Source organism: Pipistrellus hanaki (genome assembly GCF_964339955.1).
Source record: "Pipistrellus hanaki genome assembly, chromosome: X".
Taxonomy (NCBI): Eukaryota; Metazoa; Chordata; class Mammalia; order Chiroptera; family Vespertilionidae; genus Pipistrellus; species Pipistrellus hanaki.
The window spans coordinates 90,906,659-90,929,805 of record NC_140524.1 but is presented as its reverse complement, the minus strand read 5'-3'; the positions used below and the strand labels follow the sequence as shown (position 1 = coordinate 90,929,805).

Here is a 23,147-nt window from a genome sequence, read left to right as displayed (position 1 = left end):
TCTCATCGATGTTTCTAGCTCTCTACCCCTCTCCCTTCCTCTCTGTAAAAAATCAATTAAATATATTAAAAGTTAAATAGTTGCTGGAGCATCCAAGGAAACAGGGTGATGGTGTTAAGGTGAAGGCTCACCAGGCGGCCTAAGGGCCTGGAGCGGGGAGAGAAAACCGTGAGGAAGGGGTGCGCCCGTTCCCCCTCAGCTCCAGCCCCGGGCCTGCAACAGCAAATCCAGTTGTTTCCTAGATCTCCCCTACATTATTGATTCAGTTCTCATTGGGGAAGCAAGTGAGAGCTTTTATCTGCATTTCAAACTGGCATGGAATGGTGCCTTGGCCATATCGATGGCTATGGCGTACGCTGGTGATCACAGTTGTCTTTTTTTACGAAGAAGAGCACCAAGTGACGCTGGTTGTCATTCTCACTCCGCTGTGTGGCGGCGTAAATAGTCGCCTTTCTAACCAACCTGGTGGGAAAAGTCAATATCCCATCAGCAGAGGAGGCAGACACATCGGGAGCCGTGCCCTCTCTCTTCCTCTCCGCTCCCCATCACCGTGGCTCTTGCAGCGTGCTGGCCCCCACACATGCGCCGTGTCACCCCCAGGCCGAGGGGCCTGCCCGGGCTGTGGCCTGCAGAGCAGCTGCCCGGGCAGGGGCCATTGTTGCCTCTTCCCAGACTCCCGATAATTAGAACTTTCAAAGTGTCCGTCTGCTTCTCCGGTTCAAGACGAGCCCCTGGTCTTTCTCTTCTTGCTGGTTTTTCCCACCGCCTTGGGGCATTTCAATGCCTTCTGCTAAACTTGTTGTTTGAGAAGCAGTTGATGCGATTTAGCCAAGGTGGTGGAGAACAAATGTGACTGTGTAGCTAAGGAATAAAAATCTTGAGAGCGAGCCGAAACCGGTTTGGCTCAGTGGATAGAGCGTCAGCCTGCAGACTGAAAGGTCCCAGGTTCGATTCCGGTCAAGGGCATGTACCTTGGTTGCGGGCACATCCCCAGTAGGGGGTGTGCAGGGGGCAGCTGATCGATGATTCTCTCTCATCGGTGTTTCTAACTCTCTATCCCTCTCCCTTCCTCTCTGTAAAAAATCAATAAAATATATATATTTTTTGAAATCTTGAGAGCGAGTTTTCATTGTCCAGGTGTTTTGTAGACACCGGAGGTGCTATGCCATCGCAGTGGGTTTGTCTTTCTGTGATGGACATCATTTCCTCCCCGATGCTTTCCTATCCCCAGCGCTGGGCACTGAGGCCCGGGCTGGCCCCCTGAGGGCTGCCCAGCTCCCTGGGAGCTCTGGCTGCCCGGGTTGTATGTCTTCATCCGGGTTAGCAGCTGTGTGACCTTAGGCAAGTGACTTGACCTCCCAGTTTCCTCAGCCAGAAAATGAGGATTTTCTTAAGGGGCCCCCCCCAAACACCTCACCGCGTTCCCGGGTAGCTTTGGACAAAAACTGTGTCATCTGAACTCTCCTGGGCAGGGTTGGCCGCCCTGGGATCGTCTCTGTCCCCAGAAGATCAGAGCTGGTGTCACAGCCCTACTGATTGTTGAAAAGAACCAGAGGGGAGGCTCTGAGGAGGAAAGAGAGCTTCTTCCTTGTGCCTGGCCGTGCCCTGCTCCGAACAGAAAAGCCAGGGGGCGTGGGGAGAAGGAGTAGGAAGCAGAGGAGGGGCTGCGTGCCCGAAGTTCACGGGCACATGGTGTAGACCACATGTGTCAAACACAAGGCCCGCGGGCCAAATCCAGCCCGCCAGGCCTTGCAATGTGGCCCGCACCACGCTGTCATCACTGCACTCCGCTGTCAGTTTATGACATTGTCAGTTTATGACTGTTCAGTAAACCATTCGGCCCGCGATTTAGGCTGGATTTTAGATTTTGGCCCCTTCTCTGATTGAGTTCGACACCCCTAGTGTAGACAGAGAGGAAAGCAGTCTCGCCAGTGGACAGGTGCTGCCTGCTTCTCCTCTCTGTCAGCAGCGGAGGGACCAGGAGAAGCCAACTAGGCCCAGCCGATGCGGGGAGCTGGCTCTGGGAGACCCGGGCTTCCTCTGAGACCAAGTGTTTCCTGCCCCATCCATACTTTGCATGCAGTGTGTGCATATGCTCCACAGCGCTGCAACAGTGGCGTCGGCAAGCGGCACTCACCTTGCCTGCTGCACATGGGCGTGCACCTGCGTGCCATCATGGTAGCTGTGCCCCTGCCCCACGCCCCCCGCCTTGTGCTGAGTCAGCAGGGTGCTGAGCACTGGTGTGCAGGGAAAGGCAGACTGGCTTCCACAGAGGAATCTCGGGGGCTCGGCACCCCCTGCCTGGGACTGGGCCAGGGGCAGACCAGCAACAGGACCATGAAGATATCCGAGCCATCGAGCTGCAGGTACAATCTGCACCCCCTTCTCTAGTGCATGGGAAGTGCTGGGTGGTCTTTTAAGAAGTTCCCACTGGCCCTAGCTAGTTTGGCTCAGTGGGTAGAGCGTCGGCCTGCGGACTGGAGGGTCCCGGGTTTGATTCCAGTCAAGGGCACATGCCTGGGTTGCGGGCTCGATCCCCAGTGCATGGTGTGCAGGAGGCAGTCGATCAATGACTCTCATCATTGGTGTTTCCATCTCTCTCTCCCCCTCTCCCTTCCTCTCCGAAATCAATAAAAAGATTTTAAATAATAAAAGCTCCCTCTGGATATAAAGTAAGCACAGGGAGTAGAGTAGTCAGTATACGGATACTAGACCTATTCGGGGGTCACTTCAGAAGGTATACAAATGTCTAATCGCTGTGTTATACTAGCACACCTGAAACTATTATCATATTGTAGGTAAACTCCAATGGCGAAGTAAAAGCGCGCGCTCTCTCTCTCTCTCTCTCTCTCTCTCTCTCTCTCTCTCTCTCTCTCAGACTTGTAATCCTTTTCTTTTTATTTCTTTTCAGAAAAAATGAGGAAGCAGTATTTCACCACCAAAGTCCGTCTGGACTACAAAAATCTCAAGAACATAACGGAGCAGTTCTTGTCCCAAAGTGGCTACAGCGAAGTGAACCTCAGCAAGCTCTTCGTGGATTGCGCCGTGAGGGCCTGAGGGCGCCCCGGAAGTGGCGGTGGCGGGGTGGTTGAATGAAGACCCAAAGCCACTACCTGTCACCTCCCTCGCCTCCCTGGGGTCCTCACCACTTCTCCGCTTCACTTTTCATGTGGACTGCATCTCATGTTCATGTGCATGTGGCTCGGGAAGGGGGCGATTGAAGGAACTGCAAGAATATTTCATCTACCAAGCATCAGGGACGATGCAAACAGCCTTCCTCTTGCAAAAAAAAAAAAAAATACACCACGTACCCTGTTTCCCCGAAAATAAGACAGTGTCTTATATTAATTTTTTCTCCCAAAGTTGCGCTAGGTCTTATTTTCAGGGGATGTCTTATCTTTGCATGCGCTAGGTCTTATTTTCGGAGGATGGCTTATTTTCGGGGAAACACGGGTACTATTGAAAAGTGGTCCTCTAGCCCTTTGCAAAGCACCTGGAGCCAGCTGCTTTGGATTGGGGTTCAGGGCTGGATTTGGAGGGAAGGGGTCAGCGAGAGAAGAGAAATTAATTGAGAGTGACCCCAAGCTGTGCCCCCGGGGCCTCAGCAGAGGCACCCCCAGAAAGAGAGCTTTCTGGAGGCCGTCGGAGCACTAAGGTTTTGCCTTTTCACATGCCAATTAAACCCAGGCTCAGCCCGAGCGCTTCCCAGCCGCTGGCTGCAGGGGCGGCTGTCCTTTTCAGCCTGGTCTTTTATACGCCAGTCGAAGGGGGGCGATTGAGAAGTCTTGCTCTCACTAAATAGATTAAACAGAGCTCACTTGTTTATTGAATTGCCCCAGAGCCCAACACACACACACATGCACACTGGGCAGGTGTTTTACGCTCACATTCCTGTCTTCCCTCTTAAGTAGAAAATCCAAGGAAAGGCTTATACGGTGGGAAAACACGTTTAAAATACTTTGGTATCCTGCAACATTTCATTCAAAACGTGTGGAGTCCGGGGTGAGGGTCCTTGTGTTATATTCGGAGGGTTGTGGGTCATTGCCTCCGGTGCTATTTTTCTCATTTGTGCTTTGCCAGAAGCTAAACGGACTTCCATAGAGCAGTCTTTCCTTATATTATCGATAAGTTTATACTAACAAGAGATATTTCTCCTGTACATCCATGCTTTATTTTTAAAACTATTTTCCTATGTGGTTTTTTAATAAATATGTTGTGCTTTATTTTTTTTTCACTTAAGAATAAAGTTTTCTAAGGGAAACCAGTTGCCCTAAGTCCTTATCAGGAACAAAACGTTGACTGGAGGGGGCAGCGAGGAATAAGAGGTCCGCTTGGTTAGAATCGGCTCCGAGAAGCTCCACCTGATGTATGTCCTGAAGTTCTGAGTGGCGTTTGGGAGAATTTCTCTGGGCTTCGGGTCCCTTAAGAGATGAAGTATGGCCGAAACCGGTTTGGCTCAGTGGTAGAGCGTCAGCCTGCGGACTGAAGGGTCCTGGGTTCGATTCCGGTCAGGGGCATGTGCCTTGGTTGCGGGCACATCCCCGGTAGGGGGTGTGCAAGAGGCAGCTGGTCGATGTTTCTCTCTCATCGACGTTTCTAGCTCTCTATCCCTCTCTCCTCCTCTCTGTAAAAAATCAATAAAATATATTTTTTTAAAAAGAGAGAGATGAAGTATGGTTTCTCATGTCCTTTGCTCATGTGGGCAGTCAAAGAGCTAAAAGCCCATGGCATCTCTTTGGCGAGAGCCAAGGCGATGGCTCCTGAGAAAAGGCTAGCCCACGAGAGAAAGGTCATCCAACATGGACCCTAGTGAAGGAATACTTGTCAAAGCAACGGAGATGGCACCGCCTTCTATCTTCCTTTACCCTCTCTTTACTCTCCTCACCCTCTCCTTTCTCCACTGTCTCTCTTACACTCGGCTTCTAAGTAGAATCACTTCCGGTTTAGGGCCCTGTCAGTTCGTTCATGAATGCCTAGGTACTTCCTGTTCTGCAACCTGTCAAAAGTTGGAGCGCCCAAGTTGCTTCGGGGAAACTAAGGGATTGGTGTGGTTTTCATCGCTGTTGTCTAAGGTCAGAAATGGTGATCAAATGTGTGCTTCCCGAGCCCAGGCCCGCACTTTGCTTTCTGAAGAGAAGACATGTTTTCCTTGATTTCTTGGGCCTGGGGTTATGGTAAATACAGGTAGAGAGTTACCCTGAACTTGGTCATCAAGAATCTCCCGGAACCTCTTGTAACTTCTCACTAGTCTGCTTCTTGTCTCTGCATCTGCATTGGAATCACCGTGAGGGCAGGAGCCATTTCTGTAGAGTCCAGGCGTTGCTGAGAACAGTCTTTGAAAAGAGCTCATGCCGTTGTTGATGTTTCTTATTCTGATCTGCAACTCCAGATGAGTTGAGAGGCTTTTCTGGGAGGCACCTAAGTGTTCCAGGATTTTATAAAGTTGGAACTGCAACTTTGAAGAATCCCAGTGGATCTGTTTTTGGAAGATTGGAACATGGCGTATAAACTTTTCTCTGAGAAAAGTCTCTACTCCTCAGTGGGTAGGATGGTATAGAAATGCTGCCTACCGCCCTGACCAGTTTGGCTCAGTGGGTAGAGCGTCAGCCTGCGGACTGAAGGGTCCCAGGTTCGAATCCGGTCAAGGGCATGTACCTTGGTTGCGGGCACATCCCCAATGGGGGGTGTGCAGGAGGCAGCTGATTGATGTTTCTTTCCCATTGATGTTTCTAACTCTATCCCTCTACCTTCCTCTCTGTAAAAAATCAATAAAAATATTTTTTAAATAAAGAAATGCTGCCCACTTTGTAAGGGGGAGGCGCCCAGTTGTCTGCCCAGGCTCCCTGCCATGGGGTTGAGCTAAGTGCTAAAGTGAAGGGATGCAATAGGCCGGGCCAGGTTCACACCAGAGAGAGGCAGGGGCTGTCCATAGTGGGCAGCGGCTGTTCAGTGACGCTGGGAGGGGCCAAACCCAGACCACATCCAGTTTTCAAGAGAAGCTAAGCATCCTGATATTCTATAAAGTCTCTTGGCAACTGATTTTTAAATATTTTTATTGATTTCAGAGAGGGGGAGAGAGAGAGAGAGAGAGAGAGAGAAGCATTGATGAGAGAGAAGCATCATTGATCAGCTGCCTCCTGCACACCCCCTACTGGGGATAGAGCCTGCAGCCCAGGTGTGTGCCCTGACTGGGAATGGAACCTCAATCTATTGGTTCCTGGGTCAATGCTCAACCACTGAGCTACACCGGTGGGACTGATTTTTAAAAAATAAAAACAATTAAATGCTCTGGGCCAGACTAAACCTCTGGGCTTAATTGTATCCTGGCCCCTTGGGAAACATACTCTGAAAGAACCCCGCTCTTCTCGGAGCCCCACGCCTCTGAAAAGGGCACCTTTCCTATTGAATTTAGGAAGCAGAGCCTGCCTGCAACGGGGCACACATTTATCTGGGACACAGCACGCTCACCCTCAGCTCTCCATACAAAGGGAGGCGGGAGGGCAGATGTTGCACATCCTATGAAAGGCAAGCTCAGTAAGAGTTTAATTTGTCCAGGAAACTAAAGCCCAGACTGCAGCTGGGGAGAGGATATTGAAAAGCGATGCAGTCCCTGCCCGGCACCATCACCCCCTGGTCTAGCCCGCACCACTTCTTACCTCCACACCCCAGGATTCTCAAGCATCATCTCAGGCAGCTTGGCGGGAGATGCCAATACAAGGAAACTCCAAAACCAGATGTCCGTCTTCTGTCAGGGTTTTACAAAAAACACACCGAGCCCAAACCCTCTTGTCAGAATCCCCGACCCCTCAATTCAATGCTCTTCCCCTAAACTTCACGCGGCCTCGCCTTCCCCTTTTTTTCTCCCCTCACCTAAATATTTCTTAATTGAACGGTTTGCTACGGCACTTCCTGATAGCAGTTTAATAGATTAACTCATCTGAGCCAGCCTCAAATTTCAGATTAAAATTCCTTCATCCCGAAGGCAGCATTATCAGGTTGTTGGAGGCTGTTTTCAAACCTTGGTTTTGAATAGCAGCGGCTCTGCATTAATTTAACCACTAAGCTAATAAGTAGGTTTCGTTTTGTTATGCTAAGCTTTATTGCTTTTCTTTTGATCAGAATGGTGTTGTTGAGCAAAGCAGCAGACAAGGCATTCTTTGATGAGGGAATTAGCTCTCCATTCTTCCTCTATTATTCATAGCACAGTGGAATATGTAAGTACCTGAGGGTGTCAAAGGAGAGCAGGTTCTATTGCAAAGTGCTTGCCTTGTTTCTCTCAATAGCTGACTATGAGATGATAAACCGCTTAATACACTGTGCTAATTGGATGAGAGCAGAAAGAGATGGGAATTAAGGCGAGGCAAAAGGAGAAAGTGCAACCAGCCTTCAATTCGTTCTTTCACCACTTTACCGGCTCCAAAGGAGGCACAAGCTTTCTATAAGCAGACTAGAGGTTTTGTGCAGAGATAAAATGAACGTGTTAGTGGATTCAAGTAATACACTAATTATTGCACAGTATAAATACCACTACTGGTTTTATAGCAGGGAGGTAAACTTCTTTTGAGAGGGTTATAGGATTGCTTGGCAGTAGTGTCGAACCTAATAAGGGCCCAGAGTAATAACCCCCTGGATTAACAAAATTGCTGCTTGTTAGAAGTATGATTCAGGCTTCGCCGAAGATTTCCGGAGAATGAATAAAAAATGACTGAATGACATTTCTTAATGTGTAACTGGCAATGGCTCCCTTTTCTTTAAAGGGAAAAATGTATACTTCAAACTGGACCGTTAATAACGCGCGGGGACAACAGGACTTTTTCCTTTGAAAAACTTTTTTCCCCGTCAGGTAGTAGTTTTCTTGCCCTGCCTCCCCAGGCAGGCTGCCACCGTAAGTTACATGTGTGGCTGCTTCTGTGTCCCAAAATACAAGGTCAGCCCCCATTTCGGACCCCCTTCATTCAGACACACTTCTGTGTACACACATCCACACATGTTCACGTCCAGTTTTCCCTCTACATGCAAGGTGAACAAACCCAGTATCATTTTCTTTCCTCTAACGTCAGCCCCCTTTTCCATTCTAGTAAGATCACACTCAAGATGATACAGAAAAGAGAACTCCAGATGCCTTGTCTCTTGGTATTATCAAGAAAAAATAATAATAAATGCTTGCCCCACTTGGGGGAGGGGGGGAAAGGGGAAATTGGCCGGGCCAGTACTGGTGACTTTTAGCTGAAGTCTGACTTTCAAGTCCCCCTGTCGTCCCAGACCTTCTCACCCATAGTCACTCTCGCCTCATTCATCTGCCTGCCACCTTCCTGGCCAGAAGCCTAAGCTGCTTATTCCAACCGCTGTCCACAGAAGAACCCTTAGGGGCACCTTCTGACAACGTTAGGCCAACTGCCTCCTTCCCTTTTCTTTGGGATCCTCCTCCAGATCTGGTCTGAAAATGTAGCAAATGGGCTCACCCCTTCCCTTCATTCCCACAGACCAGGCTCCCAATCCCCCCTCCCCCCAAGATGCTGCGGAGGTGGCCCTCGGAAAGCCGGTGGTGGGGCACTCTGACAGGGGACAGCCATGCCAGTATCAGGGGACTCTCCCCAATTTGCCTGAGCTCCGGGCTCCGCACCCCTCCTCCGTGGTGGAAGGTGGGGGAATTCGGGGGTGGGGGGGGGCGGTCAGCCGCTCCCAGCATTGTGACTGCGTTCCCAGATATTGGGGCCAAATTGGGTTGCCATTCATTAATAATGCTCACAATAAGATTAAATCATTCTGGAAAATCTCATAAAATCCCCCTAAGTACGCTCCAGTGGCTCTTTCCAATCCCCATCATTCAGCACTTGGGGAGGTTTGGAAGGGGAAGAAAATTGGTTTCTTTGCTTTTAATGCTGCTTTGAAAAGATACTCAGAGTTTGTCATGCGTGACATGTCACATGTTTAATGTGGACTTGCTGGAAGTCAGGGGGTCTTTAGCGTGTGATATTTATGGGGAATATTAAGTGCCGAATGAGGTCCCTCCAGCTGGGGAAAGTTGAAAGAATAGGAGGCCCAGACGCGGGCTTGTTTGCGGCATCAGAATGACACGGGATTAGGAGTTTGTAAAGCAAGGCGAGGGGCTCTCATTGGCCAGTAATAAACGTAATCCTTGGAGGTAATTTCACGCAATTTGCTTCTGCTCCATGGAAGGGTCAAATGAGAAAAAATGACTTAAAAAAGAGTTCATTAACAGGAAGAATGGTACTGTTTCTCGTGCGCCATCCAACTGGCAGCCTGGCGAGGGGAAAAGCCCTACGGAAACAAAAAGCCAACATCGACGGAAAATTGATAGTGACCACAAAAGAGAGAGAGAGAGAGAGAGAGAGAGAGAGAGAGAGAGAGAGAGTCCTTTCCCTCGTGTTCCTCCTGCACTTCCCCTCTCCACTCCAAACTCCTGAGAAACTCTGCCCACCTCCAGGAAAGCGGCCTTCACTCCCCCCCCACCCCAGACCCTGCGGAGTCTGAGGTTTGACACACTCAGATTCCGGGGGTCATCCTAGAAAGTTCCCGCCGGGCCTGCTGCACCCCAGAGAGGAGGGTGCGGTGGGAACTGCGGAGAGAAGGCAGTTGGCTGGGGCTCCCCAAGTCTCAAGCCAGGCCCCAGCTTGGGAGCGAGTCTAAGGCCGGGGGCAGGGTGGCCATGACTGCCCCAGGGCCCGGGAGCCTCCGGGGCTCGCCCTCCCTCCCATGGTTCCCAGCGGACAGGGGCTCCGGACGTCGGGGATGGGGGCGGAGGGGGGGGGGCAGTTGAGGACGCCCGGGCCAAGCCTGGCAGCTGCCTAGCGGCGGCCCTCCTGGAGCCGCGGCTGACCTCGGCCCGACCCCGCACCTGCCCCCAGGCCTTGCACACGGGCGCCCCGGGCACAGGGGACCCGCCCCCCTCCCCCAGATCGCCGCCCGGGGCGCCCGCAGAGCCGGATCGCCAGGGCTGGAGGCGCGCCCGCGCCCCCCACGGCGCCCGAGGGCCCGGGCCTGGCGGGGCAGCGGCTCCGGCTCCTCAAGGCGCGGCAGTCACCCCACCCCCTGCTACCTCCTCGCCCCCCGCCTGCCCCTCTCCCCAAAGGTCTGGCGCGCTAATTGCTGCAAATTGAAACTAATTAAGCTTCTCTTCCCTTTCCCATCACCCTGGGAGCGGCGGTGAGACCGGGCCCCCGCGGGCGGGCTGAGGTCGCCCGGTCACCCGGAGGCGCAGGTAGGGCCTTGGGGGGAGGCCTCCGGGGAGGGGTACGCCCAGGGAGCCTCGGACCGAAAATCTGTTGGGGTCTTCTCTCGAAGCCTGAGTCATTTCGATTCTTTTTAATGTATACGTTGTTATTTGGTGCCTGGATGAGTGATGACATTTCTGTCACTTGGATACCTCTCACTGCCTTTCCCGTCACCATCCCCGCGGTTTCGGGCTCTAATGCTTTGGGGTTCTCTCTCTCTCTCTCTCTCTCTCTCTCTCTCTCTCTCTCTCTCTCTCTCTCTCTCTCTCTCTCTCTCTCTCTCTCTCTCTCCTTCCTCCCCCCTCTCCATCCCTTCTCACTGAGGGGGCACTGTGTACCTAGGAGCCCGCCATGTGCGCCCCTTGGAAGCCAGCGCCTTAGCTCCCAGCCATTACCTGTCATCGGGACGGAGCGCTTCCTTGCTGCTTGGCACTTCCCACGAAGAGCTCCCTTCCACTTGAGAGCCGAGACTCCCCTCACTTCAAACCTGCCTCCACCATCAACAACGCCTACCTTCCACCCACCCACCCTGGAGCCTGCCCACCTCCCTGGCCCCGGGAGCCCAGGGGGCAGAGAAGCCCCTGGAAAGCACCACGGGGCATCCCTCGCCTTTGCAGGAGCCCGGATGCTGGGGAGGATCAGATTCACACAAAACGGGGGTGAGAGAAATCCCAGGATGCTGGGGCGCCCAGCCCAGCCCTGGCCTCTGGGGGTCCCCCTTCTCCCGTCCCCTCAGCGCCTGCACAGAGCATGCACAGTTCCTTTTGTTAAACATATAATTTTTTTTTTATTTTGAGCGTGACACTTCTCCACTAGATAGCAAGGAAAAGTGATAACAGTTACACGTTACACAAAAGTACTGTACCATTGCCTTTATCTGGAAGGTTTTGGAAGCCTCTACCGTTAATAAGTTAAATAAAGGGCTTGATTGAGTACATAAATATTTGTCTAGGAACCCTACCGTATCTACAACACAGTAAGCAGCTACAGGAGGACAAACTTTTTACCATACCACGCTGAGTGCAATTGCGTTATAACATTTCAAATATACAAAGCTCTGTTCTTTTTTTTTTTTTTTTAATAACAATGGTATGTACAGAATCAATAATCACAGTTGGTGACTTCGACAGTCCATATCCTAGCAGAGTATTTCCCTTTGGTTTGATAGAAAAACCTTGGTTGGTGTGTGATAAAGAAGAGAACAAGAACGAGACGCCCCTTGCCATTAAGTGCACTGGTAGCTATCTTACAGATCCGCATTCGCTTCCGGGGCCCTGGCTTCACGCTGGGGCGGGCCCGCGCTGGGGAGAGATCAACTTAGAGCGCCAAATGCTATTTAAAATAAAAAATAAAAAATAAAAAAAAAAGCTAAGTGGGAGGAAGAGAGGATGGGCTTTTTTAAAATTTTTAACTTCGATCCCGGGGCCTCTTGGGGAGAAAACCTCCCCATCTTTTCAGGAAAGTAAGAATGGGAGCGTGGACATCCGAGTTGGAGCCAGGTTGAAGGGAGGAGGGTCCGGACTGGATGGCAGGGGTGGGGGCGGGGGACAAGGACAGGGGGATAGGGGAGGAGGGGACAGCCAGCCGAGGGGGTGCCACGTCGGGGTAGCGCCCAGGGCCGCCTCGCCCGCGTCCAGGCGGCTGCGAAAGCGGCCGCGCTCCCTCGGTGGCCTCTGGGGGGGAGGGAGGGGGCGCTGGTCCTCGGTTTCCATTTGGTCTTGAGTGGTGCTGAGTGAGGTGGCCTCCGGGGCGCCCGGGGCTGGCGGGGGGCCTTTAGCACACCTCCTTGCCCGTGCTGGTGCCCGGCAGGATGTTGAGCTGCGTGAGCTGCGCCGCGTGCTCCTTGGCCTTGAGCCTGAGCGCCGCGATGCTGGAGGCGCGTCTGTCGGCGGCGGCCGTGGCGGGGTCGGCCAGCGCGCCCGACGCCACCGCGCCCTCCACCGGGGCGGGCTGTCTCAGGAGCGCGGCTGCGGTGGACGCGCTGGTCAGGGGGGCCATGGTGGAAAAGAGCCTGCGGGGAGAGCAAACAGCGCGGTGGGTCACGGCCCGGCTCCCCTCCGAGCCTCCGATTGGGGAGCAGGAGGGGGAGGGCCGGAGGCGCGGGCCCTGGACGGGCGGCGCGGGCTAGGCTGGGGAGAGGGTGAGGGCGCGGGCCGGAAGCTGAGCGCCGAGAGGGGAGCAGACGGAGGGAAAAAAACGATCAAAGGGCCAGATCTTCCTGGAGAGGCCAGAGTCAGCCGGGAGAGAGGTCCCCGGCCCCAAACCCCACTGCCCCGATTGCCTGTCATACCATTTGCCAGGAGAGAGCGAAGGAGAGACAAAGAGAAAAAGGAAAGGGGAGGGGGGGGGGAATCAAAACTGCTCAAGACCAGCTCTGCCAAGACCTGCTCTGCAGGCTTTGGTACTCTCTCTAGGCCCCGGAGTCTAGGGCGCCTCATCTGTGGAGACTTCTTGGGCCCTGGAAAATCCAGCCCTGTTCGCCTACCTTCCCGCCAACAGGGCAGCCCGCCCGTGCCAGGCTGAGCTGTCAGTGCCCGGCCAATGATCCGGTGGAGGTGCCGTCTGCTGATTGCCCGTGAACAGAAGGCTATGACCTGCCAAAGGCCCTGGGTCCTGGCACAGACACCCTTTTCCCGCCGCCTTCCCTGGTCCCAGAGAGCCTCTCGACCCCCCACCGCCACTCACGCAGTGCTTGGAGACATCCAAGCCTGCAACCCTACTCCGTGCCACCACCTCCAGGCAGCACCGGGATTGCTCTGTGCGCCCTGGCCACCCGCTTTGCGCAGCAACACAGCACCTGGGTTCTGGCCCAGAGGCCTTGAACAGCCCCCCCTCCCCCAGGAGACACTACCACCCCTACAGCCCCACCCCCTGCTTCTCCCCAGGGCTCTGGCTCCTGCCCCTATAGGCCCAACTAGGGATTTCCAGGATTAGATATGAGCCCACTGGGGCTGCAGGAGAGCCTCCTGCCTCTCAACCCCTCATACCTGGCCCAGTGCACCCCTTTTCTAGCTCTCGGGGGACCTCACTGCCCGGTACCCAGCCCAGTACCAAGTCTCTGGTTGTCAGAAAGGAAAAGATAAAATCTTTTCCCAGAAAGAAATCAAGTGTGGCCTGGAGGGGGCGCAACGTGCCCTGGTCCCACTAGGTAAACTGAGTCACTACACTGCAATGCGTTCGCTCTTTATTTGATTGGTTTTTGAAAATTTTCTCTCAGATGATTTTTGTTACGTGGCTGCACAGCTGGATAAATCTAATATTTCTTTGTTCTCCCCAAGACAGGTCGTGGAAGCTGCATCAGTTTTATTTTCCCTGCACTTTCCAACTTCATACATCCCTCCATTGTCTCTTTGTCTGCATGATTATACAGACTTTTTATGCGATCACTTGATGCTCATTTAAAGAGAGGGAGGTAGAACATCCGAAGAGCTGTTTCTTTTATTTCGTCGTCTTGTGCCCCATGGGGGCTGGGGATGGCACTTATGGGGTACGGTTGGCAGCGGTCACTTGAGTGACTAGGAGGATGGAGTCTGGGGAAAAGGGAAGAATTCTTTGCACCCAGAGGGCCCAGGGCCCCAGGTTTCCCATGGAGACCAGGGCTGCATTCCTCTGACTGCCAGGCTTGAGGGCACAGGGAAGCATTTTTGCAAAACTTGCAGCCATCCGGGCCCAGTAACTTACACCTGCACACTTTCACACACACACACACACACACACACACACACACAAACACACACACACACCATGGCCTGGGCTGCCGCCGCCTTGAAATGGCATTTTTGCAGCTTTCACTGAGCGCTCACAATCGTCCTGACTGTTGTTACTGCCACCTCCCTCCTCTGTACCGCTCAGCCTCCATGTCATCCCCTTCCGGATCCACAGTTGGAGGCTGAACGAGAGATGCTTTTCTTTGGCCAAATCTTTTAGGCCGGGCCAGCCAGAGAGAGAAGGTGTGTCTCAGCCTGCCCCAGGTCTCCTCCCTGATCCCAGGTCGTGTGTGTTTGTATGTGTGGGTGGGGGAGATAGACAGACAGACAGACACCCCGAGGCGGCTGTTACCTGCCGAACGCGGGGCTGATGAAGGCGGGGTGCCGGAACACGGCGGCTCCGAGGAAGGTGCTGAGGCCCAGCGGCGCCCCGCTGGGCGGCAGGCTGGCGGAGCCCGGCGGCGGCGGCAGGCTCGGGAAGGCGGCGGCGGCCGCGGCGGCGGCGGCGGTCCAGGCCGAGTCGAGCGCGGGGTGGTGCGGGGGGAAGGGGCTGGCGTCCAGGTAGGGGCTGAGCGGGTGGGTGGCCGACAGCGGCCCGGGGAAGGGCAGCCCCGGGGGGTGGGTCTGCGCGCCCGCCTTCTCCCGCTTGCGCCACTTGGCCCGACGGTTCTGGAACCAGACCTGCAGGCGGAGAGAGAGCCCGGTCAGTGCGGCTCCCCTCCCCGCCTCCCCCAGCAGCCCGCCTCCCCCTCTCCCGCCTCAGGCTGTTCCGGGACGCTTCTGGGGCCCCGACGGGGGTGAAAAGGAGCCCAAACTTAAAGCCAGCAGGAAACTGGGCCAAGCAAACCCTTTCCAGAGGATATTTCAATGAGCCTAGTTCTTTGGACATTGAAGGAAAGTTGGTGGGCGTGTTTAGAGATGGGGGAAGCAAGGCTTAAAAGTCTGCGTACTTGCTTGCTGTGCATCTTCAACCTCTCTTAACCTCAGTTTTCTAATCTGTAAAATGGGGTCATAAAAAAAGCTCACATCCAGAGTGGTGAAGGCATATGGGCTTTTTTTTCCCCCCTGCATATCAGCTATTTTCACCTACTTCAGCTTTACCCAGCAGCTGGCAAAATCCCTTTTCTATATTGAAAACGGGATGGGGAGGCGGTTCGTTTATTCTATCCACCCCCGTCTACTGAACACCTAGAGTCCTAGGTTGGGCTCTGAGATTTGGAAGGGGCTGGAGGGGAAGAGACGCCCACAGTAATTCCTGAGCAGGCATACATTGGGGGGTCTGGTTCCCAAGAAATGGAATATGGGGCCCGCAGTCTGCCACCTGCAGGGCTGTGCCCGGGCCTGGTTCTGCCCAGGGAGGCACTGGCTGGTGGCGCCAGAGACACAGAATCAGGATACCTGTCGACTTTCTACTTTTTCCCACATCTTCAGAGCGAACGGGTCCTTCACTTCTTGTGGAGGGGAGATGTGGTTTAAATAATTTCTTTAAATAAGACAGTTGTAGGCTCAGGGGAAGTTTCCAGCACCAGGTGTCTTCCTAATTGTTAATAGAAAGCAGTCTTCGTAGAGACCGTTACCTGCAGTGTGGCAGCTACCACCGTCTCAAAATAACTCCGGGAGCCTGACATTATTTTTATGTGACCCGCTCGTCACACCCACAGCGGAGATAGAGGCTCCTTCTCTCCTGAAGGCATTTATATTTTTAGGGCTGGGTTTATGCCTGCACGCAAGTCTAAAAATTCAGAATGAGCTCCAGGCTGTCCGGAGTCAGATGAAAATACGATGTAAAGGATCCCAGAGGGATCGGCTGTAGAAATGTTTCAGAGACATCCGTGTCTTTCAAAGAGACACGCCAGGGGCTGTGGTTACCAGCATGAGTAGCTAAGCTTGGCTTAGCTTCTGTGAGAAATCCCGCATCCAACTCAGCTGATTACTTAAAAATTCTGCCGCCCGGGGACTGTCCATAGCATCCCGCCGCCTTCAGATAATCTATTTGGGAGTTGCAGAAACAGACTCGTGTGGAAATTCAGGGGCTTGAGAAGGTAAGACTAGATGGGACCGAGCTGGGTGGGCAGCTTTTGTGTGCCCAAATCTGTCTAGACGAGAATATCCGCCTGTCCTGGGGCAGTGAAAGAAGTCAGGGAGGGGGGCAGCGGATAGAATGCCCTCAAAGGAAGGGGAGCCCTTTTAACAGACTGACCGTCTCTCGGGCTCAGCTGTAATTATCAAGATGTCCCCCTGCAATTCCTCGTTATTGAATTAATACCTCCGAGGCCCCCCGAAGGTAAACGAAAGGACTCTAATAATTCATATTCCCTTAATTACATCTCGTCCAGTGAATAGGGACAGCGGAGAGGGGGAGGGGGGCGGCTGCCTTCTTTTTAAAAAGTTATTTAACTTTCCCACGCCTCGCTCCCCTGAGCTGAACGCGGAGTGGCTGTCACATCTCTGTTTGACAATGGAGAAATGTGTCAACAGAAGGGAGGGGGCAGGCCGCATCATTAGCCCTCCTAATGCAGAAAGCTGTTGTGTATTAAATGAGCCATATGGAATTTATTGTGCTTTATCAGCGCTCGATTTTGACTGTAAAGTGATTCACTCAGCTCCCGGCTCGGGGACATCTGTTTTCTGTTGGCCATCGGGGCCGCACAGTGTTGATCGTCTCTTTGGTTATGAGGCCCGGGTTCGGAAATGCACTCTGGTATGGCGCTGCAAACACCTTTAATAGCATTGCACTCACTCCCTATTAGATCAATGTGGGCTCATTGCTATAAAAAATGGGAAATCAAATAGCATTAGCCAGCTCCTTGTGTGGGCAGAGGGGAAATCAAACAGCATTTTGCCTTCAAATGGCCCTGTTTGTTTTAGCGCTAAGTGGGCTTTTATGAAGCCCAATCCGGAGACTTAATCGCAGCCAAATACCTGCTCGGAGCTGAGCGGATTTGTCTAACAACCGAATCCGTGCTCTGTCCCATTATTTCAATCAGAAGGCAGGCCAAGGACTGGTTCCTGCAGAGGCCCCTGAACTTCAGCCTCGGTGACCCCAGACCCCTTTTCTTCTTCAAGGACCCCCCCACCCAGAAACCTTCTCCTGCACCCACCCCAGGCCTTCTGATTCTAATATCTTTGGGTGCGTGGATGCATGTCGAGGTCTCTTTTTCTGATTCCCCTTCTCTCCCTTTAATAAAGGGGAAAACTTCTCCCCCCCCCCCAATTCATCAATCTATCTCCTTCCCATTCCTCCCCCCCCAACCCCCCTCCCCCCACTTCCTCCCTGTCTTGGGAGCAGCTCACCTGCACTCGGGCCTCAGTCAAGTCCAGCCTCATGGCCAGCTCCTCCCTGTAAGAAAGCAGCAGACAGGAGGTCACCGCGAACTCCTTCCCCCGCTGGCCGGCCTCCCCTGGCTGCTCGCCCTCGCCCCCAAACACGTGGGCATCGCCATCCCTTCCACACCGGAGTGCCTACCATTTGACTGAGAACATTAAACATGCAACCACATTGCCAGATACGGGATATTATATGTTACATCACATTACATTCAAGGGTGGCTTCCTGGGTCTGTAAATCTAGAGAACTGGGCGCTCAGATTCTCTGTCTGTCTCTTAAGACAAAGTTAGACAACACGCGAGCGCGCGCGCGCACACACACACACACACACACACACTCACACACATACACACACACACACACACACACACATACAGTGCTTATATCGTGTTTTGTCCTAATAGTACTAGTAAATGGGAGAACTCAGCGCTCAATTTTTAAAAATGTTTATGCCCTATTAAAAAAAAATCTCTCTCTCTCTCTCTCTCTCTCTCTCTCTCTCTCTCTCTCTCCAACTCCACGCCTTCCCCTCCGTCCCTCTCCCCCCTCCCTCCCTCCCTCCCTCACCCTCTTAGGTCATACTCCCCATTACTCTCTGGAGATATGTTAAGCTTATTAAGAGTTCAGTGGGGTAATTTTTCGATTAAACAAAATTCCGCGCACCTCCTGACTCCAGTGCCCACTACAAACCCTGCCCATCTCAGAGGAAGTCAATTGAGCTGAAACCCTACCCCGTCATTGCTGTTATTACTGCGACAATTAAGGCAAATAGGAAACCATTAAGATGCTGTAAAAAGGCTTAAGACCTGTTTACCGAAAATATGAGCGCGCCCAGAATAATTGGCTCCCTGATCGCTAATACCAGCTAATACGAAAGAGCGGGGGCTGCCCCAGCCAGAGACCCGGGGTTGCCCTGGCAGGCCCCCAGTCCACACCCCAAACTCCAGGACCTGAGAAAGCGGGTCCCCTAAGCACTCCTGGCCGGCCCTCCTGCTTTGGGAAGCACCAACAGATCAAAACCGCACTCCTGGCTGGTGCCCAGCAAGAACGGAAGGTCCAAACGAGGTAGAAGTGGGGGGGGGGTGAGGAGCTGCCCCCCCATCTCAGGCCCAGGTTCCTCTTGGAGAAGCTAAGCCAGGGCAGACCCGGCGGCCAGCTGACACCACATCATTTTCTTCTTTTGAAACGCACGTGTGAGAAATGCAAAAAGCCGTCTGGGAGTTCGCTATCTGACCGCGCACGCTGATACATATATATTTCATGGTAATGGAGGCCTGGGAGACTTAGGGCAGGGCCAAGTTTAACTCAAGAGATGACCAAATCTCATCCCTTTGCCCAGCATCCAATCCATTTTCCCCCCGTTTCGGGTTAGGAGAGCGTTTGGCAATCAATTGCCAGAGCCACTGCACTTTAGAGTTGGCCTGAGAGGCACTGTCTCCTTCGGTTCAAAGGGGCGGCCAGCCAGCTTTCCGCCTCCAAAAGGCGCATTGGAAAGCTGCACACGTCTCCTGCGAAAGGGCTGCGGAGCTGCAGGAGCCGGGACAGGCAGGCACCTCTCTCTCCCTCCCCGCTGGAGAAGTCTGCCGCTCTCGGGAGCCCAGACCTTGGCCTTAGGGTCAGGGAGGAAGGTCCCAGCCAGGCTGGCACCCAGGTCAGATGAAGAAGAAATGGGGGCCAGGGGCCCAGTAACCTCACAGGCTTTTTCCCCAACACACACACACACACACACACACACACACACACACACACACGGGACACGCGCACTCCAGTGGGCTCTGAGGGGAGCGAAGCCTCGGGTTGGCTTGGCCACCCATCAGACAGAGAAATCGCCCCAGCTGTCCCCTCTGAGGCTGGCCAGACTTCCACCCTGTAACCCCGTATCCATGAAACGAATGCCGGGTTCATGGGATGGGGGAGAGGGGAGAGCGCCCCCCCCCCTCCCGTGTGTGCGGATCGCAAACAGTGCTCCCTTCTGACTTCCTTCGCTCCTCTCGGGAGTCCTGGCACCAAGAACTTGGGGCTTTTGACAGGCCTCCGCGGGCGCGGGCTCCAGCTTCACGCGAACAGCGTAACTGATACCCACCGGCTCCCGGGCATCGGGCTGGGAAGGGGGGGTCGCAGCGCCCACGCGGCCACCAAAAATAGCCGCTGCTGTGCCTGGCGACCGGGAGCCGCCGCCGCGCCCGGCCTCCGTGCTCTGCGCGCGGGGAACTCGCTCCCCAAGATGGCAGGCTCGGGCGCCCTTTGGAGAGGGCTTTGCTTTATCTCTAAAACTTGTACTTGGGGGGGAAAAATTAAACCGGAGAGACCCTCCTTGGGAAGGAGAGAAATGGTCCGGGGCTGAACTTCAAGTCCGGAGCAGGGGCTGGGGGGAGGAGGCGGGGGTGCCCGGGGCGCAGGGGTGGGCGCAGCGGGATGGCGCGGCGCGGAGCGCAGGAGCGAATTCCTGGCCCCGATTTTGGGGAAGGGGGGGGGGGGGATGCCCGCCCGCCTCTCTCCTCCGAAGTCCTCACTCCAATCTCGGGGAGGGGAGGTGCCCGCCCGCCTCTCTCGTCCGGAGCCCCCTACCCCGGGCCCGGCGCCCCCCAGCCGCGCCCCGGCCTCCCGCTACCTGGTGAAGACGTCCGGGTAGTGCGTCTTCTGGAAGGCCCGCTCCAGCTCCTCCAGCTGATAGCTGGTGAACGTGGTGCGGTAGCGCCGCTGCTTGCGCTTCAGCAGCCCCTCCTCGGAGTCGCTGCCCGCCGACAGGCACACGCTGTCCTCGCCATCCTTGCCCTCGGCGTCCTCGGGGTGCAGCAGCAGCTCCTCCTTGGGCGACAGCTCGCCGCCCTCGGGGGCCGCGGTGGCGGCGGCGGCGGCAGCGGCGGCGCTGGCGGCGGCGGCGGCGCAGCGTCGGGGCTCCTTGAGCAGCGCGCGGGCATCGTCCTCCAGCAGCTCGTCGTCGTCGTCCTCCAGCAGCTCCTCTTCCTCGTCCTCGTCCTCGTCGTCCTCCAGCAGCTCCTCCTCGTCCTCCTCGGCGGCGCCCGGGCCACCCCCCGCCGCCGCGGCCGCCGGGGTGCCGCCGCCGGGGCGCTCGTCCGGGTGCGCGGCGCCCCCCGGGCCGCCCAGCTCGTCCAGCGCGGGCGGCGGCGGCACGAAGGGCGCCCCGTTCTCCCGGTACGACTTGCTGCGGCTGATGCTCACCTGCGGCGCCTGGCTGATCTTGAGCGTGTCCCAGGCCGCGGCGGCCACGGCGGCGGCGGCCCCCGCGCCGTCCGGTCGCGCGGTCGGCGGCGGCGGCGGCGGCGGCGGCGGGGCCTCCCCCCGGGGACCCGCGGTGGCCGCCGCCGCGGCGCCCTGGAGGAGGCGCCCCCCGCCCGGGCCGTACAGGCGCCGCAGCTTGGGGGGCAGGTGCAGCTCCGCCTCGAACGGGGTGCCGCTGCCCTTGGGGGAGCCTGCGGGCAAGGGAGAGCGGTCACCGGGCGGCAGGCATCTGGGACAGAGCGGCTTCGGGCAGCGGGTCCCTGCTCCGTGTCACCAGGCTTCTAGCCCTTTCCCTCCTTCCACACTTTTCTCGCTTGTCCTTTTCCTTTGCATCTTTCTCTTTTTCCCTCTCTTGTTTCCCTTTTTCCCTTCTCTTGCCTCCATCCCTCCCGTCTTTCCTTCCCTTCTCCTGTTCTTCCTTCCTTTCATCTCCTTCCTTCCATTTCTCTCCCCTCTTCCTCTCCCAGTTGCTCCCTTTCTTTCCTTATCTCAATCTTCTCCCCATTCCTTCCTTTCTCTTTTTGTGCGCCCCCCCCCCGCCACACACACCTCTTTCCTTCTTCATTTCTTTTTCTTTCCCTTGTCCTCTTTCTCACTTTTCCCCCTTCCCATTTCAGGGCAGGGCGAATCTAAAAACATGCAGCAACTTAAAAAAAAATGATTGTTTCCCTGAAAGGTCTGCGCAGGAACAATGCCTGCTGTTCTGCCCTGGGGGCCTTGGGTGGCCAGAGGGGCGCTGGCCGGAGCGGGGGACCCCTAAGAGGAGCAGCCCTGAGCCCATAGGAGCCCCAGCAGTCAGCAGCAGTCAGCAGCCCCAGCAGGCGAGGCTCCTCACCCAGAAAAGCCAAGAAAAACTGTCCTGGCAAAAATAGGCTCAGAGGGGCTCGAGTGTGGGGAGAAGGGGGGTGCAACAGGCAAAGCCGCCCCTTCCCCTGGAGGAAGTGCCTGGCTCAGGTGCCACAGCGGGCTAAAAAGAAGAAAAGGGAAAGTCAGTCTTATGTTAAAGGGCCCCTTCTCCGCCCCACCATCCGCTCCAGTCTTCCCTGTGGCTGGACGGCTGGTTTTCGGCTTTTAGGAGAAATCAACAATTCTTTCCCTGTGACATCCCTGCGGCCAGCTTAAGGCGAAACTTGAGCATAACGGAGCGGGAGCAAAATGACAGTTGTTATGGAATTTTTAAATTTAGAAAAAAAAAAAACCTTTACACATCTCAACTCTATTTTTAAAAATAACATAGCAGAGAAAAAATAGCATGCATGAGCTGCACATTTCATACATTTCAAATACAGCAAGTAGCATTTGGGGAATCTCTGGGAGCTGGGATGGGGTTTAACAATACAGTGTTTTAAAAAATAAAAGCAAAGTACCACGATTAAAGAAATCTTCCAGAGGAAAGGCCAGGGCTCACTCTGCCTGGACACCCCCTCCCCGCTCTAAGATTTTGGGGTTCTTGACTTCTCCAAGTTGTTACAAGGGTCCACCCAGCACCTGCGGTTTCTGACCTGCTGCACGCACCCCCTCAAGGCCACCAAAGGGGGGTAATTCAATGACATACGAACCAACACCAAGAACCTAAGGCCCCCCAAAGAGAAGCTTGGCCTCTGCTTTTTCTGGAAGCAGAGAGGGAGGGAGAGATCCCCGGTTAAGCTTTGAGACACCAGGCCTCAAAGTTAGAGTTCTCTCTCTTTCCTCCTTCTCCATCTTGACCACCCCAGGGCCCTCAACCCTATCATCTAACATCCAAAGCGGAGCCCGCAGCCCTTTGCAGGTGCCTGGCGGCGCGGGGGATGAGGGGGCAGCCTTACCTTGCAAGGCCTTTTCCTGGTCGGCTCGGCTAGCCAGCGGGGCGGGCAAGCTCTGCGCTGCTCCCAGCAGCCGCATCTTGCAGGGGCTCCTCCGGCCCAGGATGCTCTCGATGCAGTAGGAGGAGAGCAAAGTTGGCGATTTACTTTTGCACTCGGGCCTCTCGGAGCAGCCCTCCTCCTGGTACTGATTGCTCATGGCTGGGGCTTTTGCCTTGGGCGCAGAAAGCGGGCCGCTCTCTGCTTCTCCTGGCGGGTGGGATGGATGGATGGGTGGATGGGTGTGTGTTGGGGGCTAGGGGAGGATGGAGGTTATAGTGGATCTTATGGCGATCTCTGTGTCTCTCTGCCTCCCTGAGCTGTCGGCTGCCGGCTCCTGCCCTGCGGATGGCCAGAGCTCGCCCTCTCAGCGCTCAGGACGGGCTGTAACAAGTGTAGTGAGCCCGGGAGCGCAGCGCTGGAGACTCTCTCCTCCACGTGCTCAGCGGCGCCCTCTGATTGGCTCTCCCCAGAGGCCTGGCTGCGGCCGTCTGCGGGCTGGACGCAAAGCCCGGACTGGATTCCGGAAAGGCGGGGGCGGGGGGGGGGGAGCAGCGGGCACTACCCTAGTTGATTTTCTTTCTCTTTTTTGTTTTTCATGAACAACTTTCTGAGTTCTCCATCCTCTGCTTGCAGCTCCTCCTTTAACCCTTCAGGGCTGGCCTGAAGCTCCAGCTGATTGGGATGGCAGCCCTGTGGGTGCTACTGGGGTGACGGGCGCCCCTTCCACCCGCCCGAGGCCCTGGCTGCCTGGAAGCGGGACCTGGAGGTTCGCGTTCAGACCGACTTGGCG

General features: G+C 55.0%; 2 protein-coding genes across 2 annotated transcripts in view; one reads left to right on the top strand and one right to left on the bottom strand.

The window, feature by feature from the left end:
* Window positions 1-4,223, top strand: part of POLA1 (DNA polymerase alpha 1, catalytic subunit) — a 311,394-nt gene extending 307,171 nt beyond the window's left edge. The window contains exon 37 of the mRNA XM_084869425.1: window positions 2,912-4,223. Coding sequence (XP_084725551.1) covers window positions 2,912-3,057 — 146 coding nt within the window. The 3' untranslated portion in view covers window positions 3,058-4,223. The remainder of the gene's footprint in view (window positions 1-2,911) is intronic.
* A 6,780-nt stretch (window positions 4,224-11,003) lies between these two features.
* Window positions 11,004-22,734, bottom strand: ARX (aristaless related homeobox). Its single transcript, XM_084870079.1, has 5 exons — window positions 22,319-22,734; window positions 19,882-20,704; window positions 17,237-17,282; window positions 14,295-14,623; window positions 11,004-12,246 (listed from the first exon to the last, which is right to left on the bottom strand). The coding sequence occupies exons 1-5, from the start codon at window positions 22,512-22,514 to the stop codon at window positions 12,009-12,011; spliced, it is 1,632 nt and encodes a 543-aa protein (XP_084726205.1). The 5' UTR covers window positions 22,515-22,734; the 3' UTR covers window positions 11,004-12,008.
* Window positions 22,735-23,147: the final 413 nt, after the last annotated feature.